The sequence below is a fragment of the Mustela lutreola genome, chromosome 9 (genome assembly GCF_030435805.1).
Source record: "Mustela lutreola isolate mMusLut2 chromosome 9, mMusLut2.pri, whole genome shotgun sequence".
NCBI lineage: Eukaryota > Metazoa > Chordata > Mammalia > Carnivora > Mustelidae > Mustela > Mustela lutreola.
The window spans coordinates 130,959,315-130,983,874 of NC_081298.1; the positions used below are offsets into that span (position 1 = coordinate 130,959,315).

The 24,560-nt window shown below is 50.6% G+C and overlaps 1 protein-coding gene across 1 annotated transcript; it reads left to right on the forward strand.

Annotated features, from left to right (window-relative positions):
• The first annotated feature begins 15,216 nt into the window (after positions 1-15,216).
• LOC131807322 (uncharacterized) lies at positions 15,217-23,839 on the forward strand. The gene is made up of 2 exons (XM_059132552.1): positions 15,217-16,901; positions 22,696-23,839. Exons 1-2 carry the CDS (start codon positions 16,133-16,135, stop codon positions 22,725-22,727), a joined length of 801 nt encoding a protein of 266 aa, XP_058988535.1. The 5' UTR covers positions 15,217-16,132; the 3' UTR covers positions 22,728-23,839.
• The last annotated feature ends 721 nt before the right edge of the window (positions 23,840-24,560 follow it).

A 24,560-nucleotide genomic window follows, 5' to 3' on the forward strand; every position in this document is an offset into this window, starting at 1 on the left:
GTAGGCGAACAGATAAACACACAGTGATCTATCCAGACAATGGAATGTTACTCAGCACAAAAAAGAAATGAATCATCGAGGTATGAGAAGACCTTCCTTCCAAAGAGGAGCCTGAAAAGCCTGCGAAAGAAGCTTTAAAAGAGGCTCCACACCCTCTCCTCCCAACAGTGGGACCATCTACAAGAGGCACAGCTATGGCGACGGTAGCCAGGTCAGGCTGAGGGAGAGGAGGGATGGACAGAGGGAGCACGAGGGACGTTGAGGGCAGTGAGACTACGCTGTGAAACTGTAAGGATGGATACGTGTCATTCCACATTCGTGCAAACGCACAGAACATACACCTCCAAGAGTGACCCCTGATGTAAAACCCTGGGCTCTGGTGAGATGACGTGTCTACGCAGGTTCATCATTTACAACAAATGTACCACTCTGCCGGGGGTGGTGATAATGGGAGAGGCTGTGTATGCGGGCAGAGGGGACATAGGAACTCTCTGTACTTCCTATTTAATTCTGCTGTGAGCCACAAATTGCTGTAAAGTATAAAGTCGATTTTTAAAAAAAGGAACCACGAGTTGAGGCTCATTCACCCCGAAGATGCCCGCTGCTTCGAGAGGTCAGCCCTGCTGCCCGGGGCTGCTCTCCACCTCCAGTGACACCCCCCACAGCCTCCAGGGATTTCTGGTCCAGCAGATGGGCAAACCTCCCCGCCCCATGAAGTGGAGGACCTGCCCCAGAGTCCCCTGGGAGAAATGAGGGCTCAAAACCCGGCCAGCCTGGAAGCCTCAGGAGTTAACTGGCCTTGGTTCCTTGAAAGCTTATCTCTCTTCTGTATGATTTCCATTCCTCCCTGTAGCTGTCCTGGATAAGCAGGTGGAGAGGATTTACAGCAAGACGGCTCAGTGCCTTTCGGAGGTGGGCGAGCTCCCCTGAGCCAATCATGGAGCAGCACAGCCAGCTTTTCCTTCTTCTGTCTTCTTGTGGAATGAAGCTGAGGGGCTTCAGTGCTAGGAAAACGTGCTAGGAGCTCTCCCAAAGGCCTCATCGAGCTCCAGGGGCTAGGACTACATGGGCCTCAAGAGAATGAGCTTTGGGGCACCTGGGAGACTCAGTTGGGCATCTGCCTGCAGCTCAGGTCATGATCCTGGGGTCACTGCTCGGGTTGGGGGGAGTCTGCGTCTCTCTCTGCCCCTCCCCATGCTTGTGCTCTCTCTCCCTCTCAAATAAATATATAAAACCATAAAGAGAGAGAGAGAGAGAATGAGCCTTCCTGGGAGGAAACTCAGTGGTCCATCAGGACCCGAGGTGCGGGCTCTGAAGTCTCAGTCCTGCCGAATGCCTCCATCACCTCTCCCTTTGGGTCAGAAAGCGCATGGGCCTTTGCTCACTGGGCTCAAGGAAGTCCTGTTGTGTGGTTCTCAAGGGGCAGAGAGCCAAAGACTGCCCACAAGGCGCTGCAGCAGGCAGGGATGCTGCTGTGGGGCTGGGCCGGGCCTCCGAGTCCCCGGAGAGTCACCTGCTGTGGCGTCGGACACAGGTGTTTTGTCCCATGGTCAGCTCCACGTGAACACGCTGCATGGCTACGTTCCAGGAGGTTTACGTGGGGTACCTCGTTTCCCCTTAATGGAAGCCCAAGGTGTTATTTATGCTACTACGTGAGAGGCAGCTCCTGCTGACGTTCCTGCCTGTTCCTGAAGGACATTTTCTCTTGGCGTTGGTATTTGGGCTCAGCTTGAGGAAGAGGCCCTTAGACCTGAGGCTTAAGGGTCCCAAGTTCAGAGAGAAGAGAGGAGGAAGCCCAGAGCCTGAATCCAAGAAGTGGGTCCCCAGGCTCATGTGGAGATCAGAATGATGTAAAAATGATGCAGCCCTTGGCCAGTCCCCAGGCCTGCCTCTCGCCCTTCTCACGCTGGGACCCCATCCCACCGACCACTCACCTCAGAAATGTCCCACTCTCTGGAGGGGCTTATTAGCTCATTGTAATTATTCTGGTTCTTCGATAAACATGCATTTCCTCATGTTTTTCTAGGTCTTTTCAAGTTAATTTCGATCATTTATATTTTTCTAGAAAGTTGTCCAGATGTCAAATACATGTCACACTCTTTTATAACTTTAAACATTGTCTTCATATTGTTGGCTAATGTGCAATCTTCATTTCTAGGGTTGTTTTTTTTTTTAATTGTCTCTCTCTCCCTCTCTTTTTTTTTTTTGTTTTAAGATTTTATTTATTTGTCAGAGAGAGAGAGAGAGAGCTCTAGCAGGGGGAGCAGCAGGCAGAGGGAGAAGCAGGCTCCCCACTGAGTAGGGAGTCTGAGGGGGGCTCAATCCCAGGACCCTGGGATCATGACCTGAGCTAAAGGGAGACACTTAACCGACTGAGCCACCCAGGCACCCCTTTATTCTCTTTTTTTAACTGGTTATATTTGTCAGGAATGTATTCATCTTTTTTTAAAATTGAGTTTTGTTTTTAAAGATCTATTTTACTTCTTTTCCATCTAATTCATTAACTTCCGCTTTAACTTGATCCTTTTCTCTTTTAGGGTTTTTTTTTTTTTTTTTTTTTTTTTAGAAGCACATTTCTAATTTACTTCCCCTTTTTTGTTGTTACTTTTAAAAATAGGTAAGTCTACAGAATTTTCTATGGCACAGTTTGGGTCACCTCCCACAGATTTCATAATTTTCTCATTTTCATTAATTTTTTAGAAGTCTAACTCGGAAGTTTTTATTTCCTGTTGAATAGTGAGGAGCTATTTTAAATACTAGTAGTGTTGACATGTTGGTGCTATTGCTTCCAAGGTTTTACCACTATTATTATTATTTTTATCCTTCTGTGATTCATTTCTAGTCTTACTGCATTATGGTCTGGGAAAGGGGATCCATATGATTTCTGCTTTCTATAATTTTAAAATCTTCCTTTACAGCCTAGCACCTAAGTAACTTCTATAAGTGTTAAGTGGAAATTTTAAAATATATATTCTGTGGGGTGCCTCGGTGGCTCTGCCTTCGGCTCAGGTCATGATCCCAGGGTCCTGGGATTGAGCCCCGAGTTGGGCTGTCTGCTCAGCAGGGAGCCTGCTTCCCCTCCTCTCTCTCTGCCTGCCTCTCTGCCTACTTGTGATCTCTGTCTGTCAAATAAATTTTAAAAATTAAAAAAAAAAATAGAACTATCCTACAACCCAGCAATTGCACTACTAGGTATTTACCCAAAGGATACAAAAATTTGAAGGGGCATGTGTACCCTGATATGTACGGCAGCATTATCAACAACAGCCAAATTGTGGAAAGAGCCCAAATGTCCATGGACTAATAACAGATAAAGATGTGAGATGCACATACGCGCACACATGCACAATGGAATATTACTCAGCCATCAAAAAGAATGAAATCTTGCCATTTGCAACAATGTGGATGGAGCTAGAGTGTATTATGCTAAGTGAAATAAGTCAATCAGAGAAAGACAGTTATCATATGATCTCACTCATATATGGAATTTAAGAAACAAAACATAGGGAAAGAGGATTGAAAAAAGAGGGGGAGACTCTTATCTATAGACAACAAACAGAGGTTGCTGGAGGGGATGTAGGAAGGGGATGGGCTAGTTGGGTGATGAGTATTAAGGAGAGCACTTGTGATGAGTCCTGGGTGTTGTATGTAAGTGATGAATCACTAAATTCTACTCCTGAAACCAATATTACACCAGATGTTAAGTACCTAGAATTCAAATAAAAAATTGAAAAAATATATACCAGAGTTTAAACAAAATAGTGGGGTACTAGTACGAGGATAGACATATAGATCGATGGAATGGACTGAGTGTCCAAAAATAAATGTGTACATCTAAATGGTCAATTGATTTTTGACAAAGGTGCCAGGAGCATTGAATGCAGAAAGAATAGTCTTTTCAACAAATGGTGCCAGAGAGGGTATCTAAATGCAAATGAACACACTTGGATCATGCCTCACATCATATACAAAAATTGTCTCCAAATGGATCAAAGACCTAAATTAATATAGAAGCTAAATCTGTAAAATCCTTAGAAAAAAAAACATAGGGGTAGATTTTCATGACCTTGGATTTGGCAATGGATTCTTGGATATGCCCCAAAAAACACAAGCAGCAAAAGAAAAAATAAATTTAATGTCATCAAAATCAAAGGAGATTGTGCTTCAAAGGACATCACCAAGGGAATAGAACATCTACTCAGAGAATGGAAGAAAGTACTTGTAAACCATATATGTGATAACAATCTGGTATCCAGAATGCATAATGAGCTCTGATAGCTCAACAATAAAATAAAACATAATTTAAAAGATGCCCAGAGGACTTTGACAAGCATTTCTCCAAAGAAGATACACAAATGGCACATGAAAATATGCTCAACACCAGTAGTCATCAGGAAAATGAGAATCTGAACCACAATGAGATACCATTTCACACTCACTAGAACGGCTTTAATTTAAACAAATTGGAAAAATAACAAGTTTGTGAGGTTATGGAGATATTGGAATCCTCACACACGGCTGGTGGGAATATAAAATGGTACAGCTGCTGAGGGAAAAAATTGGTGGTTCCCTCAAAAAGTTCAACAAAAAATTATCAGAAGATCTAGCAATTCCACTCACAGTATATGCCCCCACAGAATTCAAAACAGGTGTTCAAACAAAACTCGCACAGGAATATTCATGGTAGAGGTACTCAGTTGGTAGAGCACATGACTCTTGATCTCAGGGTTGTGAATTCAAGCCTCATGTTGGGCGTGGAGCATACTTAAAAATAAATAAAAATTTAAAGAGTATTCACGGTAGCCCCATTCATAAAATCGCTCATGGATGGAAACAGCTGAAATGTCCATCAGCTGATGGGGGAATAAACAAAAGGTTCTAGATCCACACAGTGAAATATTTTCAGCCAGAGGGCATCAGCCCAGGAAGTACTGATGTGTGCTCCAACATGGGAGAACCTTGAGGACTTTATGCAGAGCAGAAGAAACCCAATACAGGAGACCGCGTACTGTATGAACCATTTATATGAAATGTCCAGAATGGGAAAATCTATAGAGACAGAAAGTGGATCCGTGTTTGCCAGGGATAGAGGGCTGGAGAAATGGGGAACAACCATTTCTGTCTGCCTAATGACTATGGGCTCTCTTTCTGGGGTGATGAAATGATCAGAAGTAGGTAGTTGTGATGGGTGTACAACATCGCGAATGTACCAACCCACAGGATTTAACACTGTAAAATGGCTAAAATGGTAAATTTTACATTATGTGTGTTTTACCACACACACAAAAGTGTGCCTATAGCGTGCTGGGAAACAAGCCCAGCAAGGAAGTTGGGCTTGCTTGCCAGGCCAAGAGGCCATAGAGTCACTAGATGATGGGGAGCAGGGGGGTGGTGGGGAACAGGGGGAGCCGTAGAGGATGAAAGACGGAGACAGATGGAGAAAGGGGGCGGCCTGTTTCTACAGATGATGTTGGAATCCTGGTGAGAGAGGCCACAGGAGTGCAGGCCTCCCAGGTTTGAGAAGCCGTGTGTGTGTTTGCGCATTTCCTGGGAATGATATGGGCTGGGACTTGTCTTTCTTGGCTGCTTCTAAACCAAAGACAAGCTCTCCCCTGGTTTGGCAGGAAACCTGTGAAGCTATTGCCAGACATCTGTTTCATTTTCTTTGGCAACAAAAGACTTCCTAAGAGATAGACTCAAGGCTTAGAATTGGGGACATCCATAACGCTTTCTGCTTCTCTCCCATGGAAGCTGAAACCCCAGCTCCAGCTCGAGTTGAGAGAGGGCCAGACCCGGGCTGGGGTGGGGCGGGGCGGGAATGGAGCACTGGGAGGAGGAAATGAGTGAGGCGGGCAGCCACACAACCAGGCCAGGCCCAAGCAAACTCTGGACATCCAGCGTCTGGAGCCAAGTCCCTCATGGGGTGTGGGGGTGGGGTGAGCCCTCTCCCTGTGACCTGCTTGACTTCTGAAATGGAGAAACTGGGGGACCCGTCCAGGACAAAGAGCATGGGCCCTGACACCAGAGGGGCCATGTTTGAATCCCAGCTGTTTACTCTCCCAGCGACCTTGGGCAAGTCTCCGTGCTCTCATCTGTAGAAGGGGAAATAATATCCACCTCATTAATTTGTTGCTGGGAATGCACTTGAACTGCGAGCAGAGCAGAGCACCCTAGTGGGGGTCCACAAATGTATCAGAATCCTCCAGAGAACTGGGCAGGGGGGACCACCGTGGCCGGGCCTGCCGACCTCTGTGCCTCTGTCCCCACACCTGGAACAGCAGTGGCCTCACACTGACTTTCCATTATTTTATGACTAGGAACTCCAGACCCAGGCTGTTCCCAGGGATTGTTTAAAAGGAGGGCAACTTATGGGACACCTGGGTGGCTCAGTCAGTTAAGCATCTGCCTTGTGATCTCAGGGTCCTGGGATGAAGCCCCACATGGCATCAGGCTCCCTGCTCAGCGGGGAGTCTGCAGCTCCTTCTCCCTCTGCCCCTCCCCACCTCGAGCTCACTCTCTCTCAAATAAATAAATCTTTTTTTTTTTTTTTTAAAAAGGTAGGACAGCTTATCTAGGGCCTGAGAGACACATAAGACTGAGAAGCTTTTCATTCCTCAGCTGAGGTTCAAGCGACGAGATGACCATTGACAGAGAGACAGCTGCCCCTCAGACCATCCCAGGGCCAACCTGGGCCAGACTCCCTGGGGAACACGGGTGAAAAAAAAAAAAAGTGGCCCCAGCTACACTCCTGCCTTCCAGCACCTTCTCTGAGTTTCTCAGACCTGTGAAGTGTGAAGTACTGTTATTTAAAATATTTACACATTAACAAGGCCAATGGCAGTCCATTCCCATAAAGAAAAACTGCAAGGTCCAGTCATTTAGGAAGTTTGGGGGTGGGGGGCTTTGGAGGGCCCTCTAGAGAAGAGCAGGGTCTGTCCCTACTGGCCCTCTGGCCCTCTTAGGCCCAGCACGAGCCCGTGGAGCATCTAGTATCCCTGTCTCCATCTTGGGGAGGTAAAGGGACTCGCGTGAGAAGGGTGCCCAGCGGGGAAGTGGCTGAGCTGGAGCGGAAACCCATGTCCGCTGCTGTGTAGACCAGGGTTGCCAAGAACACTCTGTCTACTGAGTGGGCCAAGCATGGCGACATCCCAGGATTCTTTTAACAAGCTTTGTTGAGACACGATTCACATACTATACAATTCTCCCACTTAAAATGCACAAGTCAGTGGTTCTTACTACATTCACAGAGTTGCACAACCACCCTCACAATCAATTTCAGAACATTTTTCACCACCTAAGAAACCCCACACTCTTTGGCTACCATATGCCAATCTCCCCAACCCCCCAGCCCTAAGCATTCGATCCATTTTCTGTCTTCTATACATTTGCCCATTCTGGACCATTTCATACCAGTGAAACGATCAAATCTATGGCTTTTTGTTCACTGCCTCTTCCACCTGGCACGAGGTTCCCCTATGTTCTAGCATGTGTCAGCGTTTCATTCTTCTTATGGCCAAATAATATTCCCTCGTATGGCTAGACCACACTTTGGTTATCCATTGACTAACTGGTGGACATTGGGGTTGTTGCTACCTTTTGACTATGATGAGTAACGTTGCTCTGAATGTTCACACACAAGTTTTTGTGCAGACACACGTTTTCATTTCTCTTGGATGTATTCTCAGCAGTAGAATTGCTGAATCGTATGGTAATTCTATCTTTAACATTTTTGAGGAGCTACCAGACTCTTTTCCAAAGTAGACGCAGCACTTTATGTTCCCAGCAGCCCCGGGTGAAGGCTTGGACTTTTCTACATCTTCCCAACACTTGTTACTATCTGTCTTTTCATGTTAGCCATCCTCGTGAGTGTGAAGTGGTATCTCATGGTGCTTTCGATTTGCATTTCCTGCTAATGATGCTGAGCATCTTTTCATGGGGTTATTAGCCATTCCTGCATCTTCTTTGGAGAAACGTCAATTCAGATTCTCTCCCCATTTTGTAACTGGATTGTTTGACTGTTTAGGATTGAGTTGTAAGAGGTCCTTATGGACTCGAGCTACAGGTCCCCTATCAGATCTATGATTTGCAAATACTGTTTCCCATCCTATGGGCTACGTTTTCACTTATTCGGCAGTGTCCTTTGAAGCATGGGAGTTTTAAATTGTTATGTCGTCCAGTGTATTTTGTTTTTCTTTGGTAGTTTATACTTTGGGTGTCACAGACTTCCCTGTTTTGTTTTGTTTTTAGCATTTTTTAAAAAGACTTTTATTTATTTATTTATTTCTCAGAGAGAGAGAGCACAAGCAGGGGGAGAGAGGCAGACAGAGGGAGAAGTCAGCTTCCCGCTGAGCAAGGAGCCTGATGTGGGACTTGATCCCAGGATCCTGGAATCATGACCCGAGTCGAAGGCAGCTGCTTAACCAACTGAGTCACCCAGATGTCCCAACTTCCCTGTTCTATAAGGCAATATTTAGCATAGAGAAATACACCCATACCAAAATAGCGAAACCTCTTTGTTTTTTTAATCTGAGACTTTTAAAGAATTTTTTTTTATTAATACTACACATTGATCCAAACATAATCTGATGCAACTTCTGGAAATTCAAATAAGAAGGATACTATATGTAAAGAATTCTAGCCAAAACGAAAGTAGCATCTGACAGAGAACTAAGGGTGAAGTCAGTAATGCAATTAGTTACAAGATTCATAGGCCGATGGAATAAAGATTTATCTACAACTTAGGGGAAGCCTCCCTTTTGCTGGTGGAGAGGCTAGAAAGAAATTTCTCCTATGGCTTCTTCTAAGGGGAGAAGGTATTTGGACTCATCAGCTAGAAGAGCATGTACTCCCCGAGAACTTATCTATCCACAGTTGAATCCCCTTCCCTTCGTGTTTCCAGACACCGTCTCATCCTGCCAACCGTTTTGCCCCATGTGAAATTGTCCTTGTAGTCACCTTTTTAAAATACCAATAGGAGTACCTCACTTCCCTTCTTGAAATTCTTCAATAGCTCCCACTTGCCCTCAGGATAAAGTCTGAGCTCTTTAACCTGACTTAACGAGAGGCTACGTGATTTGACCCCAGCCTACAGGAGCTGGTAATTTTGAACACATCCCCGACTCTGGATCTTAGCCCACTCAGCCCTCCGTTCTCTTAATTTACTCACACTTTGAACAAGTCCACTATCTGCGTCTTTGTCCAAGATGATAGCAGATTTGAAGCATCAGACTATAAAGAACAGAAAAGAGCTTCTCCAGGAAGGGTCCTCATACTGCCGGTTTCTCTGCAGTGGGACACATTGAAAATTTTACAAAAAGCAGGTCTAGATATTCCATAAGTTAGGTAATCTGAGACCATTCATTCACGGCTGGCAGAAACACTCGGCTCGTCCAATAGCCTGATGATCAGACTATGACCTAATATGGTAGAATTCGGACGCTTTACAAGGATAAAGCTAATGATATATTCTTTTCAATGCGCTGTTGTCAGGAAGCATGTGGATATGCAGTCTTGTTTAGAATGATTTCCTTATATACTGGTGGATGCAAAATTTTAAAAATATATATTCTTGAATTAATATTGCATTATAAATACTAGCATATAAATATTCAAGAAAACTTGACCCTCCAAATCAATGTCCTTTCATGAATTTTACTAACGGAAGTTTGATAACAGAGGGAAAAGATGACCACCCTCTAATTCTCTGTACCAATGTTTAAGAAAATAAGTTTTTAGAAATGCAAAAGAAATCAGTATATGTTCATTATAAGAAAAACACAGATAAACCAAAAGGAAAATATGATACTTTCCAAAGATAATCACTGACACCATTTTAAAATATATTCTTCTGTATTTGTATTGTGCATTCATGTATATGTAAATGATTCATATAGATACAGATACGGATATAGATATATATACAATGTATATATATGTGATCCTTTAAAAAAAAGTGTGCTCTCACGGACAGATGTTGTAACATGTTTCTGTGTGCTGTGAGGAGTTCCGTGTGATGATATCATGAACGTCTGTGTGTGCCTGAGTGTGACCGGGCTGTGGTTTGTCTATACTACCTTTTATGTAACTGTCTGTGGGACACTTGGGGTATTTCTCGTGTTTTCTCCTCCTCCTCTGATTCTGGGCTGAGGGTGACTTGGAGGCTGATGCTGGAACCATTCTTTAGGCGGACTGGGCTCTCTCTTACTTGAAAACATGGTGCATCTCCTGGTAGGGCCATTCCGACTTGTAATAATGACGCTTTGTGGCTTAATGAGAACAGGGCTCTATTAATTCCTCTTTGTCTGACCTCAGCCAACCTCGCTCTCAGTGAAAGCTGGATTCTTAGGCCCTTGGGACCCTATTGAGCTGTTGTCATAGCGATCGTTGCTGGGGGCGGGGTCATTGGGCCAATGTCCCTAACCAGACCATCTCTGTCTTAATGACACACACAGGTCATGCCTGTTCAATCCCAAACCCGGAGAGGGACATGACTAACCCCGATGCTATGCTAGTGTTTGTCCTGACTGCCCTGACGCTGGGGCCCCCTGAAGGCTGTCTGAGGCCTGGCATACTCTCTCCGGGAAGGGCAGCTCTGCTCACCTGGTGCTCTGTCTCTCATGGCCCTGGGAGCACCCCCAAGCCTCTGCAGGCTTGCGGCTCAGAGGACACTACGGCTGAAGTGAGCCCTCCCCACCTTAAGAAGGCCCGAGGGAAGCCAGACAGACAGGCCGTTTGCTGCCTCACACAGCAAAGCTTCTTGTTATCTGATGTCAGGGCTGAAGGACCTTGGAGGCTATTGGGTACACCTCTCTGTTGTACAGATAGAGAATCTGAGGCACAAGGAGCCAGATCTGATTCCAAACTACCTGACGAGTCAGGGGAAACCATCTGAACCAGTCAGTCCTGGTTGTAACATCTCGAAAAAGGAACATGTCTGGAGTCAGTTGTAAGACAGTTGATATTTTTACAGTAAGTTCTTTATTTTTTTTAATTATTATTATTTCCCAAGTAGTCCAAGAATACATTTTTCTTGGGGGAGGGGGAGAACATTGCAGAGAAGTTTCCAAGTTCCTTTGGCCTCTGTCTCCGATCCCAGTTCTCTCCCCCTGAGACAGACGCCTAGTGTGGAATGTGCCCGAATCTGACTTTAAAGTGCCCACATCTATTGGCTTGACCTGGATGACCAGGACGATGGGGGTAAGGCAGGCTCATGTCCCCACCTTGGCATGAATCCAAGCAGCTCACTGTGGCTGGGAGCAGTGCCCAGGGGAGAGGCACCTCCGTGGCCCCTGTGGTGGCGGGGAGTGCGGGACATGCCAGCACGGCTGTGTCCTCGCTCCGGGCTGTGACAGCTCCTCCATTTTCTTGCCCCGAGTCCTGTGTTGGAATCCCAGCAGCCCCTGCTTCTGGCCTGGATTGGATGCCAGGAGCCTGAGCAGAAAAATGGAAACTTTTCCAGCAGAGTTTAGTAATCTCTCCAATAGGCCGCAGGCCCCAGGGGACAGTGCTCACTGGGGCTTCAGGTGCCTGTGCCCCTCTTGCATTTCCACACCCCCTCCCCCCATTCCAGCCGCTCCCCACCCCCACTCTACCTCCCCAGCATCTGTCCCCTCCTTCTCCTAGGCCAGGGAGAAGCTCAGCCGACCATTCCGGGAACCCATGGAGAAGGAGGAGGAAGGTTTCAGAGAATTCAAAGAGCACAACAATGTATCCGAGTTAGTCAGTCCTAACCTGAGAGAAATGCTGACATTGAAGGCAAGAGACAGGGAGGAAAGAGGCTTTCCAGGTCCTCCCCCCCCACCTTGTAATGTTGTAACACAGCAGAGGTTTGCCGCTAGGAAACAACCAGCTCTTTTTCTCTTGAATTTCTCTCAGTCCCACTCTTTGAGAACCTCCTAGAATTTCAGGACTCACTGGCTGGATTTCTAAATGCATCAAAATTTTCAAGATTTGTTTTTTTAATCAGTTAAAATCTTTATTTTTTTTTTCTCAAGCAAAAAATCTTACCCAGAGCTTTAACATGTCTGACACAGAAAAATCAAAGCATTTTCTCCAGGCAAAGTAGTTTGCTTGGCAGAAGCCCTCTTATGTCTGTAGAATCCTCAGCTTTCTTCAGGCCAGTTTTGATCACCTCCCACCAAAATCAGCTTCCTTCTCTTACAGCTGAGAAGACTGAAGCAGAAGGCTCAGGGGCTTGCAGAAGCTTCCACACCCCGCCCCCCCCACCCCGCCCCACCCCCCAAATAAGGCACATCTTACACCTCCCAGGACACCTGGAGATCTGGCCAGGGCTCCAACCCTGGCACAAGAACTTCCTTAGCCTGAAACTGTAAATTTGAACAAAATCAGAGCTTGTGAGGACACTTGGCAAGTGTGTCGCTGCCGGGGGAGAGGGGAAGGGAGGGGGTCGTGCTGCCATGGTTACGCTGGCCCAGGAAGTGACCTTTTGCTCCAGCGTCCTGGAATGGACGCCTCTTTCCCACTGGGCTGGGGGCGGAGGAGGATGGCCAGAGCTAAGGTGGAGGGCCTCATGAGGCCTCTAACACCCTCCAGCCCTCCCCTCCCGCCCCCAGCTCCAATGCCACACCATAAACGTGGAGGGAACCCAGGGCTCCTCCCTCCGCTGGGCCTCCCTCTTCATGTGGAAATTAGCGATGATGCAGGTGTGTGGCCATGAGGGGTGGCCCTGAGCTGGACCTCCAAACACAGTCCAGGGGCCCAGATCCAACCCAGAGTCCAGTGAGCCCAGCCCCTCGGATCCGCACGATGGTTCCCAGCCCGGGGAATGCAGGAGGTGAAGAGCCAGCAGACTCCGGAGGAGATGAGACACTTGCGGGGACCAACAGGGAAACGGGCACTTCAAACACAGGAGAAGGACTACTTTGACGTTGCGGGGGATGAAGTACAGAGGCAGGAAGAAAGGCCACTTTGTCTCTGCATGGGAGGGGCTGGAGGAGGGAGATGGAGGTACGTTTCTCTGACCATGCTGGGGTCTTGAAGGATGAGAAGGAGTTTTCCAGGAGAAAAAAATGGGGGGGGGGGGTGGAGAAAGAAAAGGACAGAGATTAGCATTCAGGATGACAAAGCAGATGGTGTCCAAACCTGTGAGGGCCTGGACAGGGACGGGGGGAACCTGGTGTGGGCTGCAGAGGCATTGGGCAGACACAAGAGAAAGTGATGGGTAGATGTAACAGATGTAAACATCTAGGTCACATCCTGTGGGGCAGTAGTTTTCCAAGTACTGGTGGCCCAAAAAGTGTTTCAGGAGGGCCCCCAAAGTGGGTAGGGAGTAAGCTCTGGGTCCCTCCTTCCTCCATTTTATATTCTGGGGCTTCACACAGGAAAACCTTTGAATTAAGTTCCCAGTGGTTAAAAGCAACAACAACAAAAAAAAAAAAAAAAAAAATGTGAAAAATCCATCCATGAGCCGTGCTAGCCCTTGTTGATTCGCGTCAAACTCTGGGTCCTGGCTGTCCTCTCTGCTTGGCCACTCAGGGGCCTCAGGGCCCTGGAAAGTCCTCCTCACCCGGCAGAGCCCGGGAGGGCGGGCACCGAGGGAGAGGCTGGCTCAGCTTCCCTGCCCAGCAGGGTCCCGTGGGGACAGCCCCCTCCGAGGGCTTCCTTGGCTTTGAAGTTGTTGTGCTTGTTGTCTCATTTGCATTTATGTCACCAAAGAGTCAGCAGGAACCAAAATACAGAACTAGGAAAGAAAACAGCTGTGCTGGGAAAGGCAGCGGGCGAGCGGGCGAGCGGGCCGCAGCCGCAGTCCCTCTGGGGGAAGTCAGCGGTCCAGACTCGGGCTGCGGTGGTCGTCATGGCTATGGGCTCCACACGGCCCCACTCAGACCCTCCCTCCTCCAGGACACCTCCCTGGAGCCACGTGGAATGACTCCCTCTTTCTGGGTCTCCCCGCCTCATTTAGAGCCTGAAGAACTGTAACGATGCAGCTTGTGGTTCAGCATGATCCGGAGCCCCAGAGAGCCACCAGTAGTCCACAGGACACCTGTGAGCACAGCAGGAAAAGGCGGTCCCTCCTCTAGGTGGGCACAGCTCTGCGCCACTGGCACAGCTGTACCTGCCCCACCTGAAAAGTCAACAGCTGGTGGGATCCCTGCCTCACAGAGGGGAAACTGAAGCTCTATTCATGTTGGGGCAGCTCCTCCCTAGAGGGCCAAGGCATTGATGCTGATCCCACCGTTCTGGCTGTGGAAAGTCGACCCAGCATTCCCAGGAGCCGTGTGTTGGGCGCCATGTCTGTCCCGACGAGCCCTCACCTCTAGCAGCTGGGGCAGGGAGCACTTGGCCAGGCCCAGCCAGGGCCACGGCTGTGCTGATCCAAGCCCCAGACCAGAAGCCAGCCTCTGCTGGCGACGTCACCACTACACTGGTCAGAGGGCAGTGCCGGCTCTCGGCTCACTGTCCTGTGGCTTCCACCGCAGCCTAGGAAAGGAGCCGTGTCTCCACTGGGCCAATGAGGATTTCCCGGCCAGCAGCTCCCACAAGCAGCCTCAGAGTCACCAACAGAAATCAGCAAGGACTTCTGGTGGGACAGCAGGCATCCATAGACCCGTGTAGACAGGGAGCCCGAAGCACCACCTCATGTCATCTCACCGAGCCTTCCCACACCATCCATGGCAGTCACTCTCCTCCCCTGTCCCTGTGGCTGACATCATAACTGACCACTGTGCTTCTCGTATCCCTGGACTGAACCTCAGAATCCTCAACTCCGTGCTCTAGGCAGCCAGCACAGAGCTCTTAGGGTCAGTACAGAGGAAAAATCCTACTCTGGCTATCCCTCGTGTGCTTGAGTGTGTGGATTGAGAGAGGAGGAAGCAGAAGGCCAGCCACAGCTGCCAGGGGAAAGCCAGCGTCCCGTCTACCCCCAGGCCCAAGTCTCTTCTCTTCTGAAGCGGAGACACTGCTGGTTAGGGATTTTCCACCAAATGGAGGGGTTATGTTTTGGGGGAGTCTGCCCACACTTAGTCCTGCTCATGGGTGTTCCTTTAATGCCCACCCTGGAGGCCTTCATCCCAGGCTTTCGTGCATCAGAAGCACCTGCCCCCATCCTCCACTCCTCCCCCGTGGCAGTTCTGGGGGTGCCCAGGGGCAGCAAGACCCACCCGTGCTTCCCACACTGGCCCCTGGGCACACGTGGCTGAACGTGACCAGGGAAGGAATGGGCCAGGCGGGAGGAAGAAGGGCCAGGAAAGGCCCAGGGCCGGGGGCTGACTTGGCTGTGGGCTCATGGAGCATCTGCAGAACCAACCATGATCCCTTTCTAGACTTGATAAGAAGGATGCTCACAGGCTGACTTGGAGGCACTCCGAGACCAGGAGTTCAGGCAAGTGGGGCTAGCATGTCCACGAAGGCTTCTGGGAACTCAGAACTCAGCCTGACCAGAGACGTGTCCATTCGCTCCTCCATGCATTCATGCGCTCAACCAAGGCCGCCTGGCCCCAGGCATCTGGCTGCTGGGACAACGCAGCGAGCAGAACTGGCAGAAACAGCCCGGCCTCCCAGGGGAGGGCAGACAGCACACAAGATACAGGAGGAAAATGTGATAAGCATGTGATAAGCACAGGGGGAAACACACAGCAAGAGACAGAGAGGAAGTGCTTGGGAGAGTGTGGCAAGTTGAGCCAACATGGCTAGGGAGGCCTCCAAGTCAGAAGACTGACTCCCTGCAGAACGCTCTCTCTGACAGCGGGAACGGTGTGCGGTTCTGGGAAAGACCTCGGCCCGCCTCTCCCAGGCAGCAGGACCAGTGCCCGCGGAGCCGGAGAGAAACAGCGGGGGCCCTGGGGCGGGAGTGGGGTGCATGAGTGGGCCGCAGTGGGCTGGAGTCTGAGGGCCAGGAGGTAGGAGGAGCAGAGGTCAGATAGGGTAGACCCCCGCCCGTGTAGACCTGCCATGTGTTATGGAATGACCTGTCATGGGTTGAATTGGGGTCCCCCCCAAAAGATCTGTCTATATTCTGACCCCCAGAACCTGGGACCGTGACTTTATTTGGAAAAGGTGATTTTTGTAGATGTAATTAAGTTAAGGATTGTGAGATGGGCTCATCCAGTGACAAGGGTTCTTGTAAGAGTCACTCAGAGGATGGACACGGAGCAGAGGAGAAAGTCGTGTGAATATGGAGACAGACAAAGGAGGGACAAAGCCCCAGGCCTTCCAGAAGCTGGAAGAGGCCAGGAAGGATCCTGCCTGGAGCCTGCAGATGGTGTCCTTCTGTGCAGGGTGTGGGGTGATGGGGGGGTGGGGGCTGGGGTGGGGGGTGGGGCTTAGCCCCTGTCAGCCCCTGTCGGATGCCATCACCTCCCCTACCCAGCCTGCTCTGAAAGCTGATACAAGATCCACGGGCTCCGAAGGGCCAGAGGGCAGCAGACCACCTGTGCGGCCGGTACAAAAGTCTGACAACAAACACCCGAGCAGGAAGTCCTCGAGCGGCTTCCGACTCCAAGCAGCAGAGGCTTTCGGGCGCCCGGTGGCCGTGCTCACCTTACAGGCTGTTTGTGGCCTGGCGGTGGGTAGCCTCAAGCAAGACCGGCTCCTGTTTCTCTGGAGCGGGAGAAGGGTGTCCAGGCAGGAAGGGTCGCAGGAGGGCTGCTTCTTGCTCCAGGAAGATGACAGAAGATTTCTCTTCCCTTGGCAGCTCCCCTCGCAGACAGAGCCGGTGGCCTCACAGGGACGCAGGCACAGATGGAGATGCCCCTCTTCGGCAGCTGGAACAGCCTTTGATTCTGCCCCTGGCGTTGTGAGGACAGCTGTAAACTCTCAGCGCCTGGCTGGCTGCCTCCGGCACCCCGGCGAGACCACCCTGCCCCGTGTCCTGGCCTGGAGCCCGGCTTCCCTCCTGAGGGCTCACCGAGGCTTGGAGAGGCCATGCTTGCCAGCACTCTGGGGTGAGTATCACGTAATGCAGGGGAGGGGGGCTGAGGGCCACGATGGGGACCCTGGGTGGCTGTGCGGAAAAATGCCAGCTCTGCTCTTCGTCCTGGGCCAGTAGCTTCAACCCTCCGTGCCTCAGTTTCCTCGAATGCCACGGACAGACAATGCGCTGCACTTCACAGAGTCCGACAAAGATCGCCCAAGTCCGTAGGGGTGAAACACCGAGGCAGTGCCAGGGCTGCCGGCATCCACACCTGCGCTGACTCTGAATCTAGAAATACAGGTGGATCCAGTCAGCCAGTGGGCCCCAGCCATCTGTCGAGCTCTGTCAGGCGGGGACGGGGTGGGGTTAGCGGCCAATGAGTCAGACACAGCTGGGACCTCGGAGCAGGGAGGCCAAGGAGCGGCTTCTGGGTGGGAGGCAGGCCCCACAGCCCCACTGTTGCCCTTAGAGCACCCCAGAGGCCTGTCAACACACCTTCCACCGGCTTCCGTGAAGAGGAACGGAGGTTGCCACTCACCTGCTCCTGGCGTCTCCCAGACCCTGGAGAGCTGGGAGGAGGCGAAGGCCACGGGCAAGCTGGACGTGAGGAGGACACCGGGAATGAGAACGAGGCTCAAGCCGGGGCCAGAGGCCACGCACAGAGCCCAGAACCTGAGATCCAAGCCGCTCGGAAGTGCCAGGGCCAGTGGGCTGCCTGGGCTCTGCCTCAGCACCCCCATCCGTCCAGCTGGAGGGGCGTGGGGAACCCAGCAAGGGCAGCCTGAGGGCTGCTGAGACCTGGATGACTCCATGCATTGGCCTCGCTCGTTCATTTAGTCGTTCAGATGTTGGCTAAGTGCCAGCTCCGCAGCAGGCACCAGGGACACCGCAGTAAACGGAGAGCTGCCGGGGCCCACGGGTCCAGCTGGAGGTTCTGGGGCTCCAGCACCCGCAGGAGGCTCTGTCCCCTTTCTCTCCACTTCTGGAGCAGGAGACCTTCACCACCGCCCCCCCCCCATAACTCCCCTCCCCAGCTGCAAGGGGCATGGATCCTAGAGCTGGCCGGGGTTCCGGCTCCCTGGTGTCTCTCCTGTATGGCCTTTTACTGGGAAGTGAGTGATCTGCTGGGAGAACTCTCACTGAGCACGCCTTCCATCCCCTCATGCGCGGACCACACGGCTGGAGGAAAAGCCTTCCTGCTCGGGCAAGTCCGTGCTTCCCCTCTGGGACAGGGGACGGGCCATAGGCCTTGGTGGTCAGTTCTGTGGCTACGCGATGCTGGGGCCCAAGGACAACACTCCACAGAGGTCCTCCTCGGGACTTCTCATGGGACCCCTTTCACTAATGAGACCCAAACGTTCAGTTCTGGGCCCCTGGCCTCCAGCAGCTAAGAGGTTAATGAGGGTGTATGTGGGAAAGGGGTGGGTGACAATTCTTTGCCAAGCACCTGGGACCCAGTAATGAACTGAGAGTCACTGGGACACACTGGCTTTTGTTTAGTGACCAAAAACCACATAGATGGATACATACAAAGTCCAAGGTGACTGACTATGTCGGTGTGTATGAATGTATCCGATCCACGATGGGCTCTTGGCTTAGAGGAAAGAAGTCATTTCCCCTGGCCCTTTGGGGATCAAGGTCTCTCCTCCTGGACCCAGGGATGTACCTTCCCACGTGCAGCAGCATTTTACCCTACAAGGCCCCCGCCTGGCAGCTGCCCTGCGCTCGGGCTATTGGGGGGATCAGCTCCTGCCCCAGCTCAGTGCTGAGCTGAACTGTGGCATCGAGCAGAAACATCCAGGCCTTGCAGAGCAGAGGTCCAAGGCTGTAGTGGAACATTAACCCGAGGAAGGCAGTCGAGTCAGATGTGAGTTCTCCAGGGCCAAGTTCAGAGAGGTTCACGCCCATGCTTCACCTCACGGTCAAGGCAACTCCCCAATTCTGCTTCCTCCCTGCGGTGCCGGGCCAATAGAGCCCTGCTGTAGGCATCTCTACGCTGCTGTACCAGGCAGGGGTGGGGACAGGGGACCAGTTCTGAGCGTTCTGCAGCACTGGGAACATTCTGGCCTGCACGTCAGAGGGACAGATGAGCTCACCAGATCGGCCAAGCCGAGAAGCCACCCTTTGCTGTTCCCAGGGCTGAGCCTGTAGCAGGCTGTGCTTCTGTCCTGTGGGCAGTCCCACGTGCCAGCGAGGCTGTGCCTGGCTGTTGCTCTCTCAAGGCCCTTCCACCCCAGTGAACGTAATCTCCCTGCGGAGACGGCAACACGGAGCCACTCAGCTACAGAGACGCAGGGACACACCCGCTGGCCTCCCCCACCCCTTCTCACTATGGTGTGGAGGACAGTGAACACTCTGAGACCCGTGCAAACGTCTCCTTCACGAAAGCTGGGCCAGGTCCCAGGGCAAGGACTCTAGCTTCTGACTTTCCCAAGAACCGAGCCAGGGATGGCAAGCAAACAAACTGAGGGTCTTGCACCCCTGTTTTCTTTTGCACGGGCCCTGGGTTTTTTTGATTTTTTTTTTTTTTTGTTGTTGTTTGTTTGTTTGTTTGTTTGCTTTAGCCTTTTACTTTAAGGAAAAAAATTTATTGGACATTTATGGATTTTTTTGGCTTCTTTTTTTAAATAAACATTTAATGTATTATTTGTTTCAGGGGTACAGGTCTGTGATTCATCAGTCTTACACACTTCACAGCACTCACCATAGCACATACCCTCCCCAATGTCCATCACCCAGGGATCCTGGTTTTATTTATTTATTTTTAAAAAGATTTTATTTATTTATTTTTTAAATTTATTTATTATAAGCAAGGGGAGAGGAAGAGGGAGACACAGACTTCCTGCTGAGCAGGGAGCCCCATGCGGGGCTTGATCTGAGGACCCTGAGATCATGACCTAAGCCTAAGGCTGATGCTTAACGACTGAGCCACCCAGGTGCCCCAGGGCCCTGGAGCCTTGGGTTTTTAGTGACTGATTAGCACCTCCCCTTTGGAGAATTCTGTCCTGGTTTTCCGGTGACAGGATTGCTGTCTACTGCTTCTGGGCAGCTGACTGGCCTAAAGTCAAGGTGACACAGGGCCTCAGGGCTTGACCAGGCTGTGCATTCTCTGGGGAGGAGGGCAGCAGGCCAGGGGATGGTGTTCCTGAGAACGCCATCTCCGACGTCTCAGAATCTTAGGACTTAACACCGCTTAGGATTCTCTATCCTCTGAATCTTAAGGTCCTGGGAGCTTACAGGCCCGAAACTCAATGCTTTGGGATATGGAAGAGAGCTTTGAAGTAAGAGAGCCCACCCTGGCACTTGGAAGTTAAACAGCCTCTGCCAGTGGCTCCTTCACCCCAGCAAGAGCCTTGTCCCTCAGTGGGTTTCCTTGAGTAACAGGTGCAGGGTCTGGTCTCCAGACAGTCCGCAGAGTCAGCTGCGGCAGTGCCTGCCCCCACCTCCAGGGGGAGCCAGAGCAGAGCAGCATACAATTGTGCGGACGCTGTTCCAGCAACCTGAGAGAGGAGCGGTTCTCACCTCCCACTAAGGGATTTTTGTTCTCCAGACAGAACTTGGGGCAGGGTTGGGGGTCACTGGTGCCAACCATCCGACAATGTAGTTGTAAAGACAAGCTTTCCACACATGAAGCAACAGGGGATCCCATGAAAGACTAAGGATCTGTGTGGTCCGGCAGAAAGTGCTGGAAGGTCCAGAAGAAACCTGCCCGGGGCTTATGGAAAGGGAAGGCTTCCAGGAAGAGGCTGGCTTTGGAGGTGCCCATGGCTATTAAGTCCTGGATTCAACCCCTTCCCTCTGATGCCAGCAGAGGTGTACAGATCCCTACACGGTCCACACAGCCTGCTTCGGTCCTCACCACAGGCAGGCCAAGGGGGAACGAACATTCAGTGTCAGACATGATCTAACGGAGGCTTCAGAAGCTCAGAGTCTCGCCAGGATCGTGTAATGATCTAGGGCAGAGACAGAGACCGACCCCGTTCTCCTGACTCCTCGTGCAGTAGCGGCTGAGCACAGCCACGCCTGCAGAGCTGATCTGGGGACTCGTTCCTGATGCTGTCATCCGGACTTGGATTGTGGGTATATTCTTGGTCCACTGGCCCTGACACTCTCTGACCTACCATTACTAGTGGCACCTAGACGTCCTGCTCTCCAGAACCTTTTGCCCTGGACCTTCCTTCAGGCTCCTTCCCCATCCCCAGCCTCTCCTCCACCCTCTGGAACACTGAGTGGTCTCGTGACATGCCCACCACCCTTGGAGGGCAGGGGATGGTGCCAGCTTCCATGCCTTAGAGATCGTGCCTGAAGGGAAACATCACGACTTATGCTGCCTGATCCACGGTCATCGTGTGTCAACAGGGCCCTGTCATTCATACATATATTTACGCTTTTTAAAATTGGGAACATACAATTGCTTTGCAGTCTACTTTGCTCAATAATATTTCATAGCTCTTTTTGCTTTGCATGAACATTCTTCAATGTTCCATTCCATTTTAAAGGGCTGTGTAATCATATAGCTACATTGTAAACTCTTTCATTTTTCGTCTATTTTGGAGTATCTGGGCTTCTATTTTTTTTTGTTACTACACATTCCCTTCATGGATCATCTTTGTCCATAATTTTTTGTTTGAATTTCTAATTATTTCCTCAGAGCAAATTCCAAGACATTTATGTTTTCTAGTTAAATATCCTTGGTACATTCCGCCGAAGTATTTCTAGAAGGGTTGTCCGCGACGTGCATGCCCCCACCAGGGGAGGCTTGAGAGAAAGCCGGGGTCGTGGGTCTGCTCCGGCTTGTGGCAATACCAGCAAACCAAATTCTATTACAAAAGGCAAATAATGTTATCTCAAAATTAGAACTTACATGATGATCAAGGACACAAAAATGCTCCTAATTATTAAGCTATCTTTAATTTTTTGGGTTGATTCTCTGCTTTCTTCGTGAGCTTTTCTAACAGGTTTTTGTTGTTGTTGTTGTTGTTGTTTAAGATTTTATTTATTGGACGGAGAGAGACACAATTAGAGAGGGAACACAAGCAGGAGGAATGGGAGAGAGAGAAGCAGGCTTCCTGCCAAGCAGGGACCCAATGCAAGGCTCAAACCCAGGACCCTGGGATCATGACCTGGGATCATCTGATGGCAGATGTTGAACCGGCTGAGCCACCCACGTGCCCCTTTTCTAACACAGCTTTGATGGGCTTATTTAAAATCATCCTACATGCTCTCTCTGCATTGCCACTGTGACATTTGTGACATATGTGTTTTACTAGTGTGTTGTTTTCTTTTATTTTTGTTTTCGTTGGTTTTTAACCCCCAGTGTTTTATATTTTTACATTGTCAAAGCCGCTGGCTTTTCCTCTTGTGACATTGTCCATTACTTAGAAAGTCCTTCCTGGGAAATAGTTTTTTAAATGGGTCAAGAGGTAGACTCTTCCTCCCCTTGGTTCTCTATTTTTGGTAAATTTTGAACAAACATCCTTTTCCCAAATCCCCTTTTCCCTGGACCATCTGGCCTGTGCTTGCTTTTATTCCTCCCTCCCCTGGGGCCAGCGGGTAGGGAGTGGGAAAAGGCTCTCACAGTGCACTGATCTCCGGGTGTAGAAACTGGAGCCGGGCCTCTGGGCCCCAGAACTGGTTTATTCTCTACCTTTTAAATGTGATGTATCTGCAAGCGAAGGCTCTTGTATATGGGCCTTAGACCAATTCAAAGGGCTTATTGGCTATGCTGTTGGACAAGACAGCCCTGGCTCCTTGATAGCTAAAATGCCTGGGGGCCTTGAGGGTCTTTGGATGCATAATGTGGTTCCACCATTTTTGTCTCTTAGTCCGTGCAGCCCCGACAGTGCTCTCCTGCTGAGCTTCCACAGTGCATGGAGCCAAAACGGAACCCTGTGGAGAGTCTGCTCAGCTTACAGCTGGGATCTCCACGTTCTGACCCAGCTCTGCCTCCTCAAAGCTGTACAACCTCCAGGAGTTTCCCTTCTGTGCAAGAAGGACCATAATACCTAGCTTGCAGGGTTGGCGCGAGGATTAGAGGCAACGCCGGGCACGCAGGAGGCACAGTGTTGCTTGCGCTTCTCAGAACGATGCTTCGGCTACCACTGAACAAACAGATCTGTGCCCGCTGTTTCTCAAGAAGGGAACAACATGCCAAAGAGAGCCAAAGTGTGGGACTGGGGAGGGAGCCGAGAGAACTCCAAGACTCTTGAATTGTTATTTCTCTACTGTTTGGAGATACTAGATGCTCAGTCCTTTAAAGCATCAAAGGATTTTAGGAGAGGAAATTTGGTGTTGTGGCTAAGCCAAGGGGCTTTGAAGTCAAGAGCTCAGTTCCTAACAGTTTCCGGATCTACACTTTCTGAGACTGTATGACCTTGGACAAGTCACCACTCTTCTGTAAGCCTTAGTTTCTGGATCATAAAATGGGACTATCAGTAGGGCCCCTCTTGTGGGGCATTGTGGGGATTAAAAAAGATATCTATAAAATTAGGATGCATATATACCTATCTTCCAAACCAGGGCACTTTTGAAAGGGAAAAGAGGTGCTATTAATAATTGTTTAGCAACCCAGGACATCCCAGGCAAACCAGGGCACATGGCTACACAGCGTAAATGGCTTAGCGCAGAGCCTGGCCAAATACACCCTCTGTGACAGCAGCCGATTTACTGAGGAGTATGTGGCTTCTCTCACAGCTGGGCGGCTCATGCTGGAGACAGAAAAGAACCATTTCAGCACAGGGCTCTGGATGGAATAGGGGCCAGGGGCTAGGACTCAGGGGGAGCCAGGAGCCACCAGAGCCTCACCCAGCCCTCCGCGCCCTCCAAGAGGTCGTCCTTCCTGGAAGGAGGTGGTGAGGGACCAAGTCCCTTTCCCAGGGTTGCTGCAAGGGAGCCCTGCTTGGATTGGCCCCTCTCCACTCTGTCCCATGGGATCAAATTAAAGCCAACTTTGGCAGGGCAAAGGCTCCAGTTAAAAACTGCCTGAGTCTGGCTCTTTCCTTCTTGGGTCCTCGGGGGCCATGCCGAACTGCATCTCAGTAGCTCCAGAGTCTCAGTAGCTCCAGAGTCTCAGTAGCTCCAGAGGTCACAGCCTTGTCCCCCTTGACCTTGCGTGGGCCCCTCGCCCCTCCCCACGAGGCAGCCCGACACAGAGTGCATGGCCTGTGGTGTGTGCAATCCCTCTCAGGCCCTCCGCTCTCCTCCAGCCTGAGCACAAACACATTCCTGAAGACAGGCAGGAACTGGGAGTGACTCAGTCCTCAGGAATGTGCAATCTGATCCCCTTGCTTGGGGGGCAAATTCCTCATTCTAAGGTGGGCAGCTAGCTGGCCAGACCTAGAAGCCCTAGAGGCTACCGTCTAGACCAGCTCGGAGGGAACAGGCTCTCTGTAGCAGCCTTCAGACCCCAGACCCAAATGGTGTTCTGGGGGTGGCTGCCAGGTCAAGGCAATGCTCAGAAGACCCCATTCCATGTTCAGGGCCAGTGTTCAGATCGCTGGAGCAAGCAGGCCAAGTCCCAGGGCGGGAGTCTGGAAGCAGAACCGTCGGGGGGATGGGCACCCCACCCCTCCCCAGGTCCATCCCCTGATCTAGGGGAGAGGAGAGAAGCTTCTAGATGCCAGAGTGAGAAAGCTGTCTGTCCTCACTGCCTGGCCTTCCAGCTGTCCTGCAAGACCCTGCCTATCTGCAG